Genomic DNA, 19,974 nt, shown 5'->3' on the forward strand with positions numbered 1-19,974 from the left:
CATGTGGATTTTACGGTGTGATCACATTATTAATGATTCAAATAATTTTGATCTAGAAAATATGGATTAATAAAAGGTAGTGCTTTTTCCACTCCTCCTAACCTGGACACTTCAATTTTCGGTGTTTTGTTCGTATTATCCCTTATGGACACATCACTTTTGATGTTAACTTTACAAAAATAATCTTTTTTATTATTTGTCAAAGCTTTTTTTTTTTTTTTTTTTTTTTTTCATGAGTCTTGCTTTCCTTTTCTTCTTTCTTTCCACACGTCTCAGTTCTCTATTCTTGCAAATCTGTCTTTTTGTTTTTCTCTCTTATAAGCCATTCTCTTCTTTCTACACCTCCTGCTCCTTGCTCTTCTTCCTCCACAAATCTTTCCTACATCATAATCTCCAAAAGTACTACTTACTTCAACACTCGGATATAACACTAAAAATTGCAATTAAATTAAATCGCTAATTTGAATACCACTTCATATTACCTAAAAGAAAATTATTTGTCTATTGCCTTCAACTTTTATGCCTACACATGGTAGAGACATCTCTTCATTTCTCTAGGTACCGACATGTGCAAGAAGAGGAGAGAAATATATATATATATATATATATATATATATATATATATATATGAAGAGAAAGAAGCAATGCTTCTTTTATATATAAAAAAATAAGGAATAAATGCAATAAAAGTCATAAAACTTGTCACGAAAATGCAATTAAATCCTAAAATTTACAAAAAGTGTAATCAAGTCCTAAAACTTGTCAAATTATTTCAATCGAGTCCTAAAATTAACACCGTCAAACTTACTAACAGAAAATGTTAACGTGACGCGAACGTGGTATTTTAAATAAATTTTCATTTTCATGACTTTTGTAATTATTTTTTATTCAATTTTAAAAAAATAGATTTAAAAACTAAAAAGAAAAGTTAAAATTTATTTTTAAAAAATTGTATAAAAAAAAAAACATAAAAAATGGCAGCTCCTCCTCCTCCACTGCCAATGCCCATCACCAAGGGGCCAGCGATGGGTGGCGGTGATGACGGCGAGGAGGAGCTACCTTATTCTTTTTAAACAATTTTTTAAAATAAATTCTTTATTTTCTTTTTAATTTTTAAATCTAATTTTGAATAAAAATAATTTTAAAAAAGCCAAGTGGAAAATGAAATTTTATTTAAAATGTCACATCCCCACCATGTCAGCATTTTTCGTTAGTTAGTTTGATTGTGTTAAATTTAGGACTTGATTGAAATAATTTGACAAGTTTTAGAACTTGGTTGCACTTTTTGTAAGTTTTAGAACTCAATTGCATTTTCGTAATAAGTTTTAGGATTTATATTGCACTTATCCTGAGTTAAAAAGGAGGAGTGGGTGGCCTAGAAAGAAAAGAATGACCAATGAGAAAACAAGAGAGAAAACAAAGGCATGGAAAAAAAAAGGGGAAGTGAGATCTGCAAGAAAAAAATTAAAAAAAATAAAACAAAAGGCGTTCACTAAATAATAATAAAAGATTTGTACTAGAAATGGCAAGCTCCACAAGGGATGGTATGATCAAAACACAAAAAAAAATGAAGTGTCTAAGCAAGGAGGTTTAAAAAACTGTGGCAAAGCAATGAGTTCATCCTCTTCTTTGCTCTCAACACACAGGGCAAAGCAGATTTCCTCTCTTCTCTACTTGAAGCCAACACTCTCTTATCGATCGAAGCAACTTAGTGAGTCTGATGATGAGTGGAACCTTTGTGGCCAACTAGTCGAACCGGCCACCATACTCACCATTGAGGAGTGCCTAAACATAAGGCGAGTTCACAAGAAGAAGCTTTCTTGCAAATTTTGCACTCTATGTCCATTTTGCATTCAATCAAAGCGACACATTTGGGAAAAGCATAAAAAAAGTCATAAACCTATTATATTTATATCAATTTAGTTCTAAACATTTTGACTTAATGCCAATTCAATTCTAAACCTTTTAATGGTGTCATTTTAGTCTTTAACGTTTTGAATCAATGTTAATTCAGTCCTTCTAGCTAATTTTGATCGGATTTTACTAACATGGATATTGGCCGACTTATGTGGTACTATCGATGTTAATATGGATAATTTTTAATAATATTTTAAATAATTTTTGAATTTTTATTCTTTTTTCTTTCTCTTTATCCTCTCCATTTTTCTTCTTCTTCCTTCTAAGAGTGGCCGGCCATCGACCATGGCCAAGTGGACTGGCCTCGTGTAGCCATGGCAAGGGGAGCCCTCACCAAAGCTCATCCTCACCCAAGCCATATCCGACGAGGCTAGTCCACTCGAATGTGGCCCGTGGCCGATGGCCATTCACTGGTAGAAGGAAGAAGAAGAAGAAAGGAGAGAAAAAAAATCAGGAAAATAATAAAATTTCAAAATATTATTAAAAATTATGCACGTCGCGTTGACAATGCCACGTAAGCTAGCCGACGTCCACGTCAACAATATCGAGCCAAAATTAGCCTAGAGAACTAAATTGGTATCAAGTCAAAATGTTTAGAACTAAAGTGACACTAATTCAAAAGGTTTAGGACTAAATTGACACTATTAAAGAGTTTATGACTTAATTGGCCCAAGTCAAAGAGTTTATGACTAAATTGGCACCATTAAAAGGTTTAGGACTGTTGACACCCAAAAGTGCTTGATATTTAGTTGTTATCGATATGCAATGATCATTCAAAAGTAACAAAAGTGGACTCCACAACCTCATATACAACTATCAAAATTAACGAAGAAAAAAGGGAAAAGAATGGAGAATATACTATCCGGGTACATTTAATCATCCATAGAGGAAGCCAATTTAATAGATTGAAGATTGGTCGATATTTTATGTTGATGATAGATTCAAAAGATTGCATCTAAGGCTCAGGTGTGTGTAAATCCATTAAGGATATTATGGAGAATAGTTAGGTAAAAATGGAGAATGAGATTGCTATTTTGAAGGGAATTGATAACATGGAAAAAGAAAAACTCCTTGGAGATAAGGCTGCTATTTTGAAGGGAATTGACAACATGGGAAATAAACAACTCCTTGAAGATAAGCCTACTATTTTGAAGAGAGTTGACAACATGAGAATATGGGACCATTATTTTTTTAAAGTGTCAAACTATAATTCAACTATGAAGAAACTACTCTCAAACGGTTATGATAGAAGGTCTATAATTATCAAAATCTATCAATTGGAAGAGACCTTTGGACAATCACATTGTAATCTTTATTATCTTTACTTTCCTGTACTTTATTTTGGGAGAATTACCAAAAAAGTCCTAAACCTATTGCAATTGTGCCAATTCAGTCCTAAACTTCTTTTTTTTGGCCAATTTAGTCCTAAACCTTTTACAGTTGTGTCAATTCAGTCCATTCGGCCAAAATTGGCCGGCCGGCGCCGACATGGACCGCGAACGCTGACGTGACATTTTTAAATTTTTTTAATTTTTTTTTTTTCGAATTTTTAATATTTTTTTTGGAATTTTTTAATTCTTTTTTTTTTTCCATCATCTTCTTCGCCTCCTGGCCGGGCCGGGCGCCGGCCGGGAGGCGAGGGTGGCGAGTCGCCTCGCCGCCAATGGCGAGGCTCGCCCCGCCGGCCGGAGGCAAAGGCCGGGCGAGGGCGAGGCCCCGCCGATCCGGCAAGGTCGGCCTCGCCGCCGCCGGGCGAGGGTGAGGCCTCGCCGATCCGGCGAGCTCGGCCCTCGCCAAGGCCGGGGGGCGGAGGCGGGAGGCGGTCGACCGGGCGGGGAGAGGGAATCGGGAGGCGAAGCGAGCGAGGGAGACGATCGGACGCCCAATCTGAGGGCCGGTCCGAGGGACGTCGAAGCTCGCTGCATCGCTCGGTTGCAAGCGGACGCCGCCATTGACGCCGAGGTTCGGCTGACGGAATCTAAGAGCTTCGTGGCGGTCGGAATCAAGCCGAGCCGTTCGTTCTGGTGGGGCGAATCAGGGGGAATTCGGCAGAGGGACTCGTCTTCTTCGTCGCGGCGCGCGAGGGCGTCCGGTCGTCTCCTCAAGTCGGCTCCGCCTCCCCCCGATTCCCTCTCCCCGCCCGGTCGACCGCCTCCCCCGCTCCGCCGCTTCTTCTCTTCCAGGTCTCTCTCTCCCTCCCCGTCTCCGCCCCAACCTTGGCGAGGGCCGAGCTCGCCGGATCTGGTGGGGCCTTGCCCTCGCCAGTGGCCGGCGAGGCTGAGCTCGCCAGATCTGGCGGGGCCTCGCCCTCGCCAACGGCCGGCGAGGCTGACCTCGCCAGATTTGGCGGGGCCTCGCCCTCGCCGGCCCTTGCCTCCGGCCAACGGGGGGCGAGCCTCGCCATTGGCCGGCGAGGCTGACCTCGCCAAATATGGCGGGGCCTCGCCCTCGCCAGCCCTTGCCTTCGGCCGGCGGGGGGCGAGCCTCGCCGGCCCTCGCCTCCGGCCGGCCAGGAGGTGAAGAAGATGATGGGAAAAAAAAAGAATTAAAAAATTCGAAAAAAATTTAAAAATTCAAAAAAATATTTAAAAATGCCACGTCAGCACCGGCCGGCCAATTTTGGCCAGATGGACTGAATTGACACAACTTTAAAAGGTTTAGGACTAAATTGGCTAAAAAAAAAGTTTAGGATTGAATTGGCACAATTACAATAGGTTTAGGACTTCTTTGGTAATTCTCCCACTTTATTTTTCCTTAGTTATAGCTTTCCAATTCGTTTTGTCGATTAAATTCCGACACGTATGTTTATCCCAATGCTTTGTCGTTGATTCAGTTTCAACGTGCATCTCTATCATGGGTGTCACACCGTCAATTAAATCCGGTGTTACATCCTTGCACATTCTCAAGCCTTGTCATTGATTAAATTCCAACAAAGTTTGTGCACATGTATTGCTATTGAAATGGTTGTATTTTCAAGCCTTATTGTTGATTGAATTCCAGCATATGTACAATTTGGTTTGGAGTTCAAAATAAAGGTTTACCATCCTTTCTTGTTCGCCTGAATATTTTCTATTTGGAATTGCCACAAAACCCGTCTCCTCTCATCAAAATTCAAAAAATGACTTTTGGAGAAGATGTTTCATCATCAATTAGATTCCGACGAAACAATGACTAAATTAGCACCAATTTAATAGGTTTAGAAATTTTTGACACTTTTCCCCATCGAAGTTAAGAGAATGATCAAGTACGTATACGAGGTTTTCAATGGCTTGCTTGGAGATCGGTTTGCATTAAGTACCATGGCTTTCCATGAATTAATCAAGAAGTCGGAATCGACGTGCTCTATATGTAAACAAAATTACCAGGAGACGTTTTCCATGGAGGACTTCAAGTATCCATTGTGTTCTTTCATAACCACATAGGAACTGTGTCACCGAGTGTCATCGATAATAAATTCGGCACTAGTCCTTTTTTTTTCCCCTGAATAGGTGTTGATTAGTGTCAAAAACTTTTGGTACAAAAAAAAAAAAAAAGTTATGATTTTCTTCGGGTAACTTGTTGGTAACTACCGACACTATCACGATGTTATTAACTCTCTTTTGTAGTTTGTGAACTCACAATTTTTTCACAAACTTACCAATTTGTGAAAAATTAGAGTGATTTACCTACCTTTTTCGAATTGAATTACCAACTAGTATGAGTCACCAATTCTCATGTAGTTAGTTACTAACTTCAAGGGTCTTTTTAACTTACCAGCTTTTCTTTTGAGTTACCGATTTTTATTTTTCTCAGTTAACTTAACTTTATTAAAGATAACGAACTAAATTAGTATGACTCACCGACGTTTACCTCATCAAGTTATCTTATAGCATTGAGTTACCAACTCCATTTGAGTTAATTACCAACATTTAACCTTTTTTTTAACAGTTTCCAACTTTTAATATTGTTTAAGAATTTTTCTTTGCAAGCCTTAGCAACGCTTTGAATTTACCAATTTTTTTTTCGAAATTACCAACCTTAAAAAAAAAAAAAGTATAGTGAATTGCCAGCTCTTCTTTAGTTAAGTCACTTTATTAGCAACTCCGATTTGAGTTGATTATCAAATTTAGCTTTCTTTGAATTGCAAAATTTTCTTATCTTTTACCAAGATCTCATGTGCAGTTATATCGGGAGTTACATAACTGTGAAGGCCAGCGCATGTCGTGCTAAAATAGCCGGCAACTTGTTCATTAGAAGTCCAAGGCCGCCACTCATCCACGATTTTATACCCCATAGACCTCATCCAAGCTTCGCTACCGAACGCACATATCATGATCACCAATGCCACAAGCAAAATAGTTGCAAATCTCATCAGCAGCTGAAGAAGAGAAATTTCATCGCTTCGCATAGTTAATAACATGAAATTGGCCGAAAAGTTCACTCATACATCTGCGGCAACATGTCAAAATTGCAGTAAGTTGGCTTTCTGCCTGTATATGAGTGCCCGATACCCTCTAGCAGTGAGGTTTTTGTGGTAATTAATCATGCTTCCAGCATCACGATCATACGAAATTATGTCTGTGCATAACTCCCAAGCGCCCACCACGCTTTGCTGTTCGTAGTTGAAGGAAAATAAAAGTAATAAATCAAAAAGAAAAGGAAAGTGGCAAAGTAATTAATGATACTTGAAAAACCACACCTCTTCCGCATGAATCGCTTTCCGAACATCTTTATTATCCAGCCAAGCGGTCGCAACTCTATCATCCTGGAAATGCGTACGTAGTTCTGTGACAGCCTCCTCTCTTGTCCCACATCGCTAAAGAGGGAGGTCTTGGTTAGCTTTTTTGTCCCACATCACTTAAAAAGAGAGGTCTTGGTTAGCTTATAAGGCTTTAGTCCATTTAATCTGTGTAACGCGTTTTAAAGCCGTGAGGGAAAAAAAGACCGTGGCTGAGATGGCGATTCGTCCGCGCTAGAGCGGGACCCAATTACATAGTAGGACCCGGGATCGATGTTACAAGTTTAGAATTCTTAAGAGGTTATCGAATGAAATATTGGGGAGAAGGTATGGAGGAAACAAGACAATCAACAAGAACCCCTAAATGAGGGTGCCGCATAAGCCGATCAATGGAAGAATAATCAACCATACCTGAAATGGATGAATTACCGAAAGAACCAGACAATAATAAACATGTTATAATTCTGAAAATAGCACAGCATATAGATCAACAATACAACGCAAGCAATGTGCATGGACGCAGATTGATGTAACGAAAGTAATTGCAAGAAGATAACAAAAACGACGTGAGGCAATAGGGTTTTATGCAGAAATAGTTTCTAAGGAAGGACTTTTAGGCAGGGCAAACTTACAGTTCATGAAAGTGGACAAACGGTTAAAGATAAAGAGATGCAAACTAGGGGGACACACATTACATGGAACGCCAATGCTGTTGAGAAGCTGTGACCATGTTGGAACAGGTCCATCCCTCACGGGAGCTCTAAGAGGCCAGGCGCGGCCAAACATCCTCTTTCTCACTGGAAAAGGCCGCTCGGTCTCTCCCAATCGCCTAAAGCTGGCAGTTAACCTATCATTATTAGCCGTAACCATCCATGTTGATGACCCATCATAGCATGGTTCTGGGATGTCATATAAGTTTAAATCATTTATATACTGGGATTGACCAAACTCTTGAGCGTTAGGAGAAATTTTATCAAAATCATCCACTGTCGTTGACTGTGTAATAGAGGGGCAGTTGTCACACGCACCTCATCAACTTTTGTGAGTTTGCTCACACAAGTTGGAGTGCGCAGCTCATAGTAATTCCCTTTGCATTCCCTCTTAGCCACCTGCGAAATAGCACTATCAGTCTTGCTGCTCAATTTACTTTAATCACATGACAGATGCATAAGGCAGGGCTTGTCCCTCCAAACCGACAATCTTGTGAACAAATTAACAACAGCACAAGCATTAGGAAGAAGATTGAGCAAGCAAATACTGAGGCACTAGAAGGGCTATCAACAAAAAACTTCACAAGAAAAGGCTCGAATGTTATGCCTAAAACAGTAGCGAAAAGAGGCTCTACTACCTCAAACGGGTCATCTGAGATCAGGCCCATCCCATGCGCAAAGGGAACGAGAGCGTTGCCGTCAAATTCCTCATCAGTGACTCCATAACCAACAAGATATCCCTCTTAAACAATTATGTAATTTGTCCAAAAAAAAAAACTCAATTATATTATAAGCATTTGATCAGATCTGACAATCTGATTTCCTTGAGAATGTACCTTGAAATTGAGAACGGGCTTCACTCCAGAATCAATACCTGCCAAAAGGATTTATATTTGCGATTGAATTTTGATCCTAAATCAGGTACTAAACAGTGGAAGCATGCGTACCCTTCGCTACTTCAAATGCGAGAGTTGGCACATAGACCCCTGCATATGACTCTCCAGGTACGAAGAATGGGTTGGGAAGGAACTCCGGCTAGAGCTCAAACCACTAACTCACAACGCAACATGTTTGTTGAGACAAATTGATGAGAGAGAGAGAGAGAGAATCATACTTATGATCAACTTTAGTTATTGTACCTTGAGGACGAAACATGTTTGTTGACACAAATTGATGTGAGAGAGAGAGAGAGAGACAGTCATACTTATGATCAACTTTAGTTATTGTACCTTCAGGAGAAATGTATGAGAATCAAGAGCACTCTTTACATCACCAGCATAGTAGTCGCTCGAATTTCAGAATATGAAAATCCAACACCAGTAGGAGAATCCAAGTAAATAATTTTGGAGACCCATGATGTCAAGAAATCAGAAGAAGCAATCTTAGTTAAAATATGTCAGTAATACGTGACCAAAATTTATGATGGACTTGATTGATGCCAACCAGAGTCTAGGTAAGTGTTTTTCTCTTCCATATTTTTATAGATTGAGAGAGCTTTGTGGATCAATATGATCCGAACCATTAATTATAGTCTAGGCAAGCCCAGCCACCGGTGAGGCTCGGCCTCACCAAATCTGGCGAGGCCGAGCCTTGTTGATGGCCAGGCAGGGCTGGGCGAGCCTCGCCAGTGGCTGGGCTTGCCTCCGGTGAGCTCGCCAAATCTCACCCTCGCCTGGTGAGCCTCCAGCAAACTCGCCGGACTGGTTGTCGACGACCGGCCGACGGCGGCATACGACGGCGAGGCGGACAACGGTGGACGGTGGTGAACAACAACAAAGGAGGGGAGAGAGGAAGAAGAGTACCACTTTTTTTTATTCTTTTTTTGTTTTTGGAACAAGAATAAAAAAAAAATTATTCTTGATTCTACTCTAAATTTGTCTCCGAGAACAAAAATTTTACCAAACGCGATTCTATTCTCAAACTATTCCTAAGAACAAAAAATAATAATTAGGTACTGTTTGAATGGTTACCGATAAGCACCTAATCAACACAAAATAACAACATAAGAGTACCAGCGTACCTCCGTACAAGACAAGACCACTCTTTGCCATGGAAATGTCCTGTCCTCGGTCCTTCTGATGGATTGATCCTCAATATTCGCCAAAAAAACAAGGACAGTGACTGATATGTAAGAAGAAAGACTATATACAGATAGATTCCGTGCCAAGAAAAGAGACGCCATGGATTTTTTTCCGGGATTTGTGGGCCAAATCCGATTCGGTTGTACGAAATTTTGAGGAGGAGTGAATTACTAGAAGCCAAAGAGAGATTCCAAAAGAAACAGAAAAAGCCAAAGAAATTCTTTTTTTCCCATTTGGGATTGGATTGATCTGTGAACTGTGTTGATAGGAGCGTGGGATAAAGGGATTCTTGTAAGAGTGAGAAATGACACAAAATAGATTGTATGATTCAAATCATATAAATCATGTCCATCGGAAGTTTTGATCGCATAGATTTTATAGTAGGACCACATGTAATCGATGATTCATATAATATGTAAGGAAAAACATTTATCTAGACTTGGATCGACATCAATCAAGTTCATCATAAATTTTTGACACGTGAGTCTGACATGAATTTAAGATCTCAATAAAAAATATAGATTCTTTTGAATCCATTTCAATATACAAGACGGTTTATACATTTCTTATTCCATGTAGAAGATTTATACAAATCCCTCAAGATTATGAAAATGGTAGATTAATGGCTTGTTAGACAATCAAGCCAACCATATCGGTGTTAGATGATCTGAAGAATATAGCTGTCCTTTAGTCGACTAATTTAGTGCATGTAAGTATAACATTCAAATGTATTTCGATTTGTCGCTTATCTGAAGTTCATAGTGGAAGAAAAAATTGCTATTAGATCGTTGCATTTCTTGTAGATCAGAACCATTCTAGTGGATCAAGACTCGACGTTTTTAGAAACAAAGTACGAGTCGAATCGACTTGTTCCCTTCAACCACTTGAAGCCGGCAATTCCTAGTCATGGAGTCGAAACCAGTGTCGTCCGCCCCTGAGAGAAAGAGGGTGCATCATGTCACTCACTCGAGCATCAATTCAAGGAAGGGTAACTTAAATTGTTCTAAGATTGAGATTGACCTACCTAAGCCAAGTTTTCTCGTCATACAAGTATGGGTGGTTATAGCATTACAGCTGGTAGAAGTACTTCAATCCGCTCCAGGATTTCAAACGTGATGGTTTTGTAATAAGAACAACGAGAATCGTTAGTATGGAAACTTTCTAAGTACAAGCTTAGTGTTCATGACTAAAATCAACTAGAATCAATCGTTTGAAAGTACAATTTGCATTTCATACGAAGCAAAAAATGGGGGGAATCAAGATGATGGTAGACGGGAACACGAAAATTCACACAGCATTTCACAGTAATGCCGAAGAAGCTGAAGAAGTTGTCTCAGAAGAAGCTACGGCAGTCAAACTCTCAGTATGGTAACCACTTCTTTCACTGCTAGATGAGATCTCGCATGCTTTGATAGCCGATAACATCCTGGTGCTGGTGCTGGTGCAAGATCTGTTGAACCTGGCGACCTCAGTGGGGGGACCGGAAGCGAGACCTCGAAATTCAAAACGCTACTTACTTCTCTCATGGACGGTCGACGAGTGTAGTCCAGCAACGTACACCAGAGCCCAACCCTGATCAAGAACTCCACTTCTTTCTCGTCAAAATTTCCACCAAGTCTCGAGTCTACGACATCCAGCAACTGCTCTGTTCCATACAGATCCCGAACCCAATCCACAAGGTGGACTTGATCTTCTACTGCTCTCGGCTCAACAACTTTTCTTCCACACGCTATCTCCAAGAGGACAACCCCAAAGCTATAGACATCCGATGCCTTCTTTGTCTTGCCCGAATAAACACATTCAGGGGCGATGTAGCCGACAGTACCAGCCAATATAGTCGTTTGCAACCCTTTAACACGATCGACTAGTCTTGCCAAGCCAAAGTCCCCCAACTTAGCATTAAACTCCGAATCGAGCATGACGTTGCTACATTTAATACCCCTGTGCACCACGCATTTTTCCCATTCTTCATGGAGGTACAACAGCCCCGAGGCCAAGTCTTGAGCGATCTTATACCTTGTCTCCCAAGTCAACAAGCTACTCCCTTTGAACAGATGCGAATCCAAACTCCCATGTATTCATAAACAAGGAGGAGTTCTTTCTTCTCGTGGCACCAGCCATTGAGCTGCACCAAGTTTTTGTGCCTAAGTTGGCTAATGGTCGTCACTTCTGTCGCGTATTCCTTGATTCCTTGTTTAGATTCGGGAATTACCTTCTTGACAGCAACACTCAACTTCAAATCACTAAGATAACCCTCGTAAACTCGTCCAAACCCCACTTCCCCAAGTAATCGCTCATTCATGAAGTTGTTCGTCGCCAGCATCAACTGCTTATACTAAAACTTCTTCGGTCCTGTTATCTTGTCGAAATCTTCATCGATGGCCGGTAACATATCATCATCTTCCTCCGCTTTTTTTTTTCGACATGCAGAGAAACCAACTAAAACCCACAAAAGCTATAAGGGACAACAAGCCAATTATTCCTAGTACTACCCATAGCCACGTCTTAGACACTGTTCTTTTAACTTGTAGACTAGAGGAAAACTGCCATGACTCGAGTATGCATCTCTTGCAACTCTCCACTACTAGCAGTAAAACCAAAAGTCACCCATTCTGGCAAGGTACGGTTCAAAGAAACTTGGTCCAAAAGACGGGAAGAATGAGGACTGGAGCTCGGGTCACTAGCATCCATCAAGAGGACGCTCAGATTTTGCGTTCTAGAATCGAACGTAATTTGAGCATGAAGGGGTCGACCATAGAGAATATTGTACGTCCACCACTCGACACAGACATTGAAAGAAGAGTTGACAGTGTTTATATCAATACCGATATGTTCGCATGGAGGATCCCATGGATTTGTGGAATGGTCATAGAACGTGTCAAACTCCACCGCAACGAACACAATGGAGCGGTCGTAGCTTGTGCTATTTACAAGAGCTAGAAACCGTCCGTCTGACCTGACTGGCATCTGAGATCCATTGGGAGCGAGAAAGAAAGTCGATCCATCAGCATACGATGCGTCACGTCGGGATTTTATGGTGAACGTAAACTCAGTCGTGAAATCTGCCATGTTGCCCGAGTCCTTATCCCAAAGGTGTATCGGTTGATAATATATTACGCGACCAGTACTGTGGGTGAGGTTCACATCAACCTCGTTGTTAGTGAGCTGGATGGCGCCATTCACCTTAGTCGCTTCTACTTCCACTAGCACGCGATTGTCAATGGGGTCAAAATTTGTGAAGTTGAAGGAAACGCTGTCGGATGATGCTGAAGCTTTGGGCAGGGTGATTAGGGAGAAGAAGATGAACACCACAGGCAAAAGCTTTCCCATGTTGCAACCTAAGATCAATAGGCAGGCTGTGAAGCTCAACCTCTGACAAAAGGCAAGGTTTTCTGAAGTTGCCAGAGGTGATCTCTTACAGCCTCTCAGGGACACTATAACTTTAGTTCCTTTATATTCAGCGGCTGATGGTTTCCAATTTAAGCAAGTCATAAGGGGTTAAGTCAAATCAAAGTCTTTTCCTCTCCTTTTCTCCCCCATGGTCTTCTTCCACCTTCAATCAGGGGGAGAGTTTGATCTAATCTCACCCTCCCCTCCATCTCCATCCAGGGTTGATTTTATATGAAGTTTTTTTGTTCTTTTCTTCTTTTTTTCTTCTCTCAATCTAAATCTAGGTGTTTTCTTCTCCTAATCATTTTATATTTGAGAGTCTGAACTCTTCTAATCTTGTTCTTAATCTACAAGTTCTTCTTTCCCAAAATTTAAGACTTTAGTAATATTTTCAGGAATTCGATACCCGTGCTTTGTCCATATACAAGTCCTCGGTCTCTAGTTTCAAAAATAACTGCAGAAACTCTAGCATCTCGCTAAACTACAAAGATTTACTCTTCTAAAAATTAGATCTGTGTTTATTCCGTACGGCGATGGTACAGCGGAAGTCAAACCTAAGCGCGCACCACCAACTGGTAACGCCGTAGTTATTGGAGAATGAATTCTCGATGTGTACTTATCACTAACGATAATATAAGATACGGTGATCGGCTGTCAATTATTTTACTTGACATGTCCAATCCATTCTTATGGAATGAGTGTAAGCTTAACCCTACCAATGCTCTGTTGATCCTTATTGTTTTCTGAATTTGGCTTTGCTTTGTAATATCCTGGCCTTTAATCTACTTTGATTTGCTTTGCTATGAAAGTTTATGTACTTTTCATGTATTCGTTTGAGTAACGAATGTAATTTTCTTTCGACGGGCTAAGTCTGCACCCGTTTGAATGAAACAACAGCAAATCAAAACCAAAAAGAAAAAATTCCAAGCTCAGTGAGATTAGTTTATGGTTTGGAAACCACATGGCACAAGACGGCTAGCTGGCCAAGCAATCATTTCGAAATTACTTGGTCGACAATGAGAAAATATACGAAAGACCAAGTCTAAACTGGAGGAAAAGTTCTAATATTGATGGAAGGGAGGACTTAGTAGAAGAAAGACAAACTGGTCTAACTTCTTATAGAATAATAGCGACATTGGACGTCAGATGACAGCGAGTCGAACTGCGAGTAAATATTCTAAATGAGGAAAACCAAGGAGTCTCCATTTCAATATAAATTGTCATCATCGCAATGAGATTTAAAGTACACTTGACATGACAAACGAAAGATCGAGGAGCATCCACTGTTATAACAGAAAGCTGGAGATATATTAGGAGTATACTACCTGGAGGATGAGAGATCAAGGAACAAATCGATGAAAGAAATGAAGAATCCTTCCAGGTCCGTTGAATTCAGTTTGACAAATCTGCCAAACACGTCAAAGCGGAATGCCTATATCAAGAAATGAATGAATCAAGCTCAAGTTTGCAATGCAATTGAAACTAATAAGCACGTATCTTCAAACTTAAAGATGAACAGTGCCCTGTGACGCTTACAATGTTCGCGTACTGGAGGGCAATATTTGAAGAAGAACCTTAGAAGTGATATCTGATTTGGCTTACAGAATAAACACTTCCATCAACATAAGCCTTCAAAAAGGCCTTCCTCTATTTATGTTTAAATAGAAAACAATACAAATACCCACAAAAAGACGAATGAACAGAGACAGCAATATTAAGTATAGAGATCCCACTGACTCACTTCTAAAAGATTAGTATTCTACAATCCTCTCTTACATGCATAGCACTTTCAATTGCGTAGTATGATAGATTTAATTGCTGTTAGCAGATTCCACCTCTTTGCTACCATTCTCGACCAGCAAAATTGTAGGTTGACTTGTTCTCCTGACATCTTGACCTCCACAATCGAAGAGCCATAGCTTGCCTTCAACCTCAAAGCATGGAAAATGCTCCCATTTTGCTATAACATTAAGTCCTTGCTGCTGAATCATTTAACTTGGTGAAAGGACGAAGCACCCAAACGCTATTGCTACCAATGCCATTAGAAATGTTTTACGTCCATTAGAAGTAGATGATGCGCTGGAAAACTTGAACCTCTGAGCTTGGTCACTGCAGAACAAGGAACAAAAACATTATTCTAGGAAAGATGTAAAGTTCCAAACAAGAGAATACTAAATCCCTGGTTGGCCACAGCTCTTTTCCAATATACAATACTCATCAAGGGAGCCATGCAGTTAGAAAAATCATGAGGCTCTCAGGATGTTTCTCTATTGCATGCATCTGCATGGATGCATTTATGTCAATTAGAGATGGATGCAGGTGAGCATGTAAACATGTGTGCACATGTTTGTGCATTGGCTTTTGCTTTTAAACTATCAAATACAGATAAGTAGAATGCTCAACCAAAATATTAACCTAGTCCATTCCAAGACAAACATCTATTGGAATGGATATTATTTGCTACCAGCTTATTTTCCACAAATCAATAGGTAGTGATTAACTAAGCTGCTGCCAGTTGGCTTTGTGAGATCTTACTTCTGAAACGAAGATAGTACGCCACAGTATATGGTATTATCAGGCAACTGAAACTCATCTGTGTCATTTTCTGGATTGACAACACTCATATACAATTCTTGACCCAGATACCATGAGTCAAGATTCTCTGTGCGGAGATTCCAAATGCCGGCGTTGTCAAGTGAAACCAAGATGGCTGTCCAAGCTCCGGGAAAAACCTGTAATACAGATGGAACTTCCTAATCATACAGAGCCTTTTTGGCAAATTTATGAACTATAAAAATTTCCTTCCAAGTAACAAAAGATGTCTTCAGATTTCCATAACAGCAATACAGAAAGATTCTGATAAAGTAAAGCTAACAGTAGTGCCAACTAGAAGTTTGCGCTAAAAAGATGACGCAGAAAAATTATAACAGGCACCCAACTGATATTCCACACCCTTGCAAAGATGAACAATAATTAGGCGTTCATGAACTTCCAAATATATAAACACTCTGCCTGTGGGAAAACTTTAAATGCAGGATCTTTGCCCCAAGAATTGTTTTAATACTCAGGATCAAGCACATGAGAGAGAGAGCATAGAGGTACCTGCGTAGTGGAACGAGCAACTCCATCCCATTTGTTATAAGTGGTTCTGCTACTTTCCGTCCATACTCCAAAGTCCATACTGCAGCACACCACAATATTGCCAACTCATTTATCTTTCAAATTCTAGGGAAGAAAGGGGGGCAGAGTACCAAGCTTTTTAGAAAGACAAGGCTAGAGGCTCACCCCACGACAAAGAACGCATAGCCATCTAAGTGGTAGCTCTGGACATTAGTGCCATTGTTCTGGAAGATGATTTCCAGAAAACCTTTATAAGTTCCATTTATCAAAGAAGTATCAAGTTTGGCGGGTCTGTTCATTAGTCTATTCGGGAAATCAAGCTTGTAAAGACCAAGAAGGTTGAACTGCTGCGCAAGCTTTAGGGGAGTTGAAGGCGGTAAATAAGATATACCATTCAAGGTGGTACGCCATTTTCCATTGATAAGCTCCGGAGATCTGTTAAGGATGACATACACATCTGTAACAGTAATGTCACCATACCTAAAAGAACCTTGTGGATTGGGACGAGCAGCACCAGCAGAGACATTCCATCTGAATATCAGATTTATTTAACATCAATAAGCCAATGTGCAGGAGAAAACAAAAGGCTCGTAACTAAGTAAAAAACCAGAGTCCAAACATGTTATCTCACCCAGTTGTTATACCTAAGATGGTGAAGAAAATTATGAGCCCAAAGGAAGACAGAAATAGATACAGACCAAATTAAAGTGTAAGACTTTGACATTAGTTTTGAATTGCATTCAGCACATAATAAAACTAGATGTATTAAATAGATGAGAGTTACCATTAGCTACAACCTTATGGATCTGGCTTGATTCATTGAGACATATGCATCGCTCTCACCAGGATCAGGGAGAGGGCCCAAAGCCGGCCCTTGAGAGTTGGAGTAGTGCAACACAGCGACTCCGGCGGCTTTACTGAACTTAGAGGAGTTGAAGCTGGGAGAGGCAAATATGAAGTAGTCGGTGCTTGCATTTTGATCCATTGTGACTAAGAATGAGTATGACTGCCCCACGTGAATATCCATGTTTGTATAAATTTGCTGAACTGTGTATGATCCTTCAGTCTCCACCAGTAGTAAGTTATGATTCTGTATTCTGAAATTTAAACTAGTGGAAATACCAACATTGTGCACCCTAATGCGGTAAGTTTTTGCTGTTTCACATAAAACAAAAGATTGTGTTACTTTCTTCATCTCTAAAAAGTTGAGGATGGTACTGCAAATCAAATGACTGCCCATGCCCATAAGTATAACTCTAAAATCACTCGCTATATGGCCAAAACTTATAAGCTCACAGATGTATGCCATAGCTTACCTGGTTCAACATTGATTATCTGATAAGTAATGCCATCTGGAACAAGTTGCTTGTCATATTGATAGGGACCGAAGCCATTAATTAGGATACCATCAGGAAACCCAAGGTCTTTTCCCTTTTCTAGGTCTTTCCTAAGTTTCTGTTTCCAAAAGGCACGTGTAAACCATCATTATATGATGAACCAAGTAGACAGCGCGAGACCAAGAGAGACTTGATACTAACCTTATGGCTTTTAGTATACCAGTCACTAATAAAAAATGTAATGTCTCCATCTGGCATTGCAAAAGGTAGGGGAATAACATCTCTGTTGTTTATTATGATTCCCCCATATCCACCTGCCGCTCTCTGGAAGTTCAAGGACGGGAAGTAAAAGAAACTCCCTATTTGATCTTTGACCTGGAATTGGTATGTCCAATTCCATCCAGCAGGAATCGGACAATTTGTCCCCAATACACCATCTTGCCAAGAGTTCTTCCTGTGCTGTATTCCATTCCTGACAAGAGTATGATTTAGTAGCGTTAGCAGTCAACTACTTCTGATATCCGATTACCTAGGCCATATTCAAGGATGATAATTCATATGTAGTTATGTTATAGTTTACCATGTCAAAAGTAATGGCTCATCGAGCTCATTCTTGACATTGATCACGATATTCCAATTGGTAGTGATATTAAGAATGGGCCCTGGGAACAGCCCATTAATCCCAATCACCTGAAAAATTAGTCATGAGACGGTAGTATTTTAGCATTCTGATGAAGCACGCTTATCTAAGCTAAGTGTATCACAAGAAATGAAGAAAGCGAAAGATCTTCTCACTTAAATTTGCTAGTCGTAATATGCACGAACTTCTATCAGGACCAAAGTGATAGTTCTTAAGGCATCAGAATATATTTGACATGCTATACCCAAAAACGCAACAAGATAAAGACATGTAAACAATCAGCAGCCTGGAAAGAACCCAACAAAAATAATGAGTAACAAACTATACCCAAAAACAATCTTAAAATGAGATAATGAAAGACTGAACATGGCCATTTTCTAGATACTTCTAACAGGAGGGTTTCTGGATTCAAAATCCATTCACTGAGATAGTACAGAGGAGAAACATAATAACTTCACTGAATAAGTTGTGAAAGAGCCGCAAAGGTCATGAGAGCATTCCCCCTATTCAATAGATTGATCCGCATATAAATTATTCGATTGTCAGAACGTGGACAGTATCTAGAATCCCATATGCAGTATACTCTGTAGTGCTTTATTCAAAAACGGCCAACTAAGCCAGAAGAGAAACCCAAAGGATACAAGTAGATCAGACAGGCTAAATTCTCGCCTATCACTATCCACTGGAAAAAACAAGAGATGGGCCCTCTCCAGTTATAGAAAAAGTACGCGCTACGGTTTTAATGTTGCAATGGGGTGCCTGAATACATAATAAAACATATGCAATTTGTCTTGATAAGACATAACAAACTGTACCAGCATTTTGAAGATCCAACTACATACAAAATCATGCTTATATGTTGTCTCTCTTTCGTCTTTTCCATTATCTAAGGTAAATCATAACGTCATTGAGTAGTAAATCAGGAAGATGAAAACTCAATGTACAATTTGGGAAGCTTGACTATAATAAACATTCTGTTATAATTATAACATTCAACATTCAACACACAACAATGGTGGAGCACATTCTACTCCACACCTACACATGGAGCAAGTTGCTCCTATTCATAGGATGCCGAGTGGTTATACAATAAATAATTAAGATAGGCAGATATTTATATCATAATATTGTAGAAAGCTGGCAAAGTCAGTGAATGCACCCACTTTTGCATCATATAAATCCGAGCAACTTGTTCCATGTGTAGCTGTGGATTAGAAAGGACTCCACGTGGGTGTGCGTTAAGTGTTGTTCTTGTAATAATAATAAGAGTGTTCGTTATAGTCACGCTTCCAAAATTCTACACTCAATAGATCAATGTACTTCAAAACTGAGAATTTAGCTTGGCTACACTATGAGCAGTCTCTGGAAGTCGAGCAAAAACGAATACCATTGGTTTTTCCTGGGGGGCAGAGTACAATTCAGGAGACGCAGAGCCAGATAATCACTCATCATTCAGCACGAAAAGAGAAATCATCCTAGCAAATCGCCATCAGCAGCTTACTAGCAGGGCTACCTCCTCGATCGCAACAGCGAGAAAGAGCGGGAAAAAGAAGAAACTAACTAACGGTCAAGCTTCAACTAGCGAAGCACGGAACGAAAGCCGAAGGCGAGTAAAACCGAGAAGCGAGAGAGAGACCTGCTGCTTGGATCCAAGAGGCGAACTGGAGAGATACGACACGGTCCAGTCGAAGTACGCAAAAGGGTCTCCCGCCAAGCCGCTGCCCAACGACCCAAGAACCAGAATTGCCGACAACAGGGACGAGGAGGTAAAGGGGGACGAGAAAGACTCGCCGGAAGGCATTTGCGACGCCCTCTTCCGCATGGATAACGACGGAGGATATCGGCTTAGTCCCCTTCACCGACAAGGAAATGTGAAGTCGCGTGAGCGAGTGAAAGGGATGGTGGAGAACGAGACAAAGAGACAGCAAGAGTTCGCAGATGAGAGAGAGAGAGAGAACGGAGAAGGAACGAGACAACTGGGTTTTCAGAGCGGCCAGCCGCGAGGTGGGTCCCCCCCGCCGGTCCTTTCTCGGCTCTCCATGTAAATTTGAAAGAGAGAGAG

The 19,974-nt window shown here is 40.5% G+C and overlaps 2 protein-coding genes and 2 pseudogenes across 2 annotated transcripts; all 4 read right to left on the reverse strand.

Moving 5' to 3' along the window:
* Positions 1-6,022: 6,022 nt before the first annotated feature.
* On the reverse strand, positions 6,023-9,395 carry LOC104416296 (annotated as a pseudogene).
* A 1,382-nt stretch (positions 9,396-10,777) lies between these two features.
* LOC120285928 lies at positions 10,778-11,748 on the reverse strand (annotated as a pseudogene).
* Positions 11,749-11,957: 209 nt separating this feature from the next.
* LOC104416297 (anti-H(O) lectin 1-like) lies at positions 11,958-12,755 on the reverse strand. Its single transcript, XM_039299587.1, has one exon. The coding sequence runs from the start codon at positions 12,753-12,755 to the stop codon at positions 11,958-11,960; it is 798 nt and encodes a 265-aa protein (XP_039155521.1).
* A 1,568-nt stretch (positions 12,756-14,323) lies between these two features.
* LOC104456483 (monocopper oxidase-like protein SKU5) lies at positions 14,324-19,974 on the reverse strand. Its single transcript, XM_010071289.3, has 9 exons — positions 19,549-19,974; positions 17,853-17,962; positions 17,474-17,744; positions 17,252-17,390; positions 16,733-17,090; positions 16,101-16,466; positions 15,918-15,996; positions 15,351-15,547; positions 14,324-14,924 (listed from the first exon to the last, which is right to left on the reverse strand). The coding sequence occupies exons 1-9, from the start codon at positions 19,732-19,734 to the stop codon at positions 14,807-14,809; spliced, it is 1,824 nt and encodes a 607-aa protein (XP_010069591.2). The 5' UTR covers positions 19,735-19,974; the 3' UTR covers positions 14,324-14,806.

Source organism: Eucalyptus grandis, chromosome 8 (assembly GCF_016545825.1).
Source record: "Eucalyptus grandis isolate ANBG69807.140 chromosome 8, ASM1654582v1, whole genome shotgun sequence".
NCBI lineage: Eukaryota > Viridiplantae > Streptophyta > Magnoliopsida > Myrtales > Myrtaceae > Eucalyptus > Eucalyptus grandis.

Coding starts and splice junctions, on each gene's coding strand:
- LOC104416297 (XM_039299587.1), bottom strand. CDS start 12,755: ATGGGAAAGCTTTTGCCTGTGGTGTTCATCTTCTTCTCCCTAATCACC.
- LOC104456483 (XM_010071289.3), bottom strand. CDS start 19,734: ATGCGGAAGAGGGCGTCGCAAATGCCTTCCGGCGAGTCTTTCTCGTCC. Junction 16,467..16,732: donor AATCAAGCCAGATCCATAAG/GTTGTAGCTAAT, acceptor TCTGATATTCAG/ATGGAATGTCTCTGCTGGTG. Junction 15,997..16,100: donor TATGCGTTCTTTGTCGTGGG/GTGAGCCTCTAG, acceptor GGTGTGCTGCAG/TATGGACTTTGGAGTATGGA.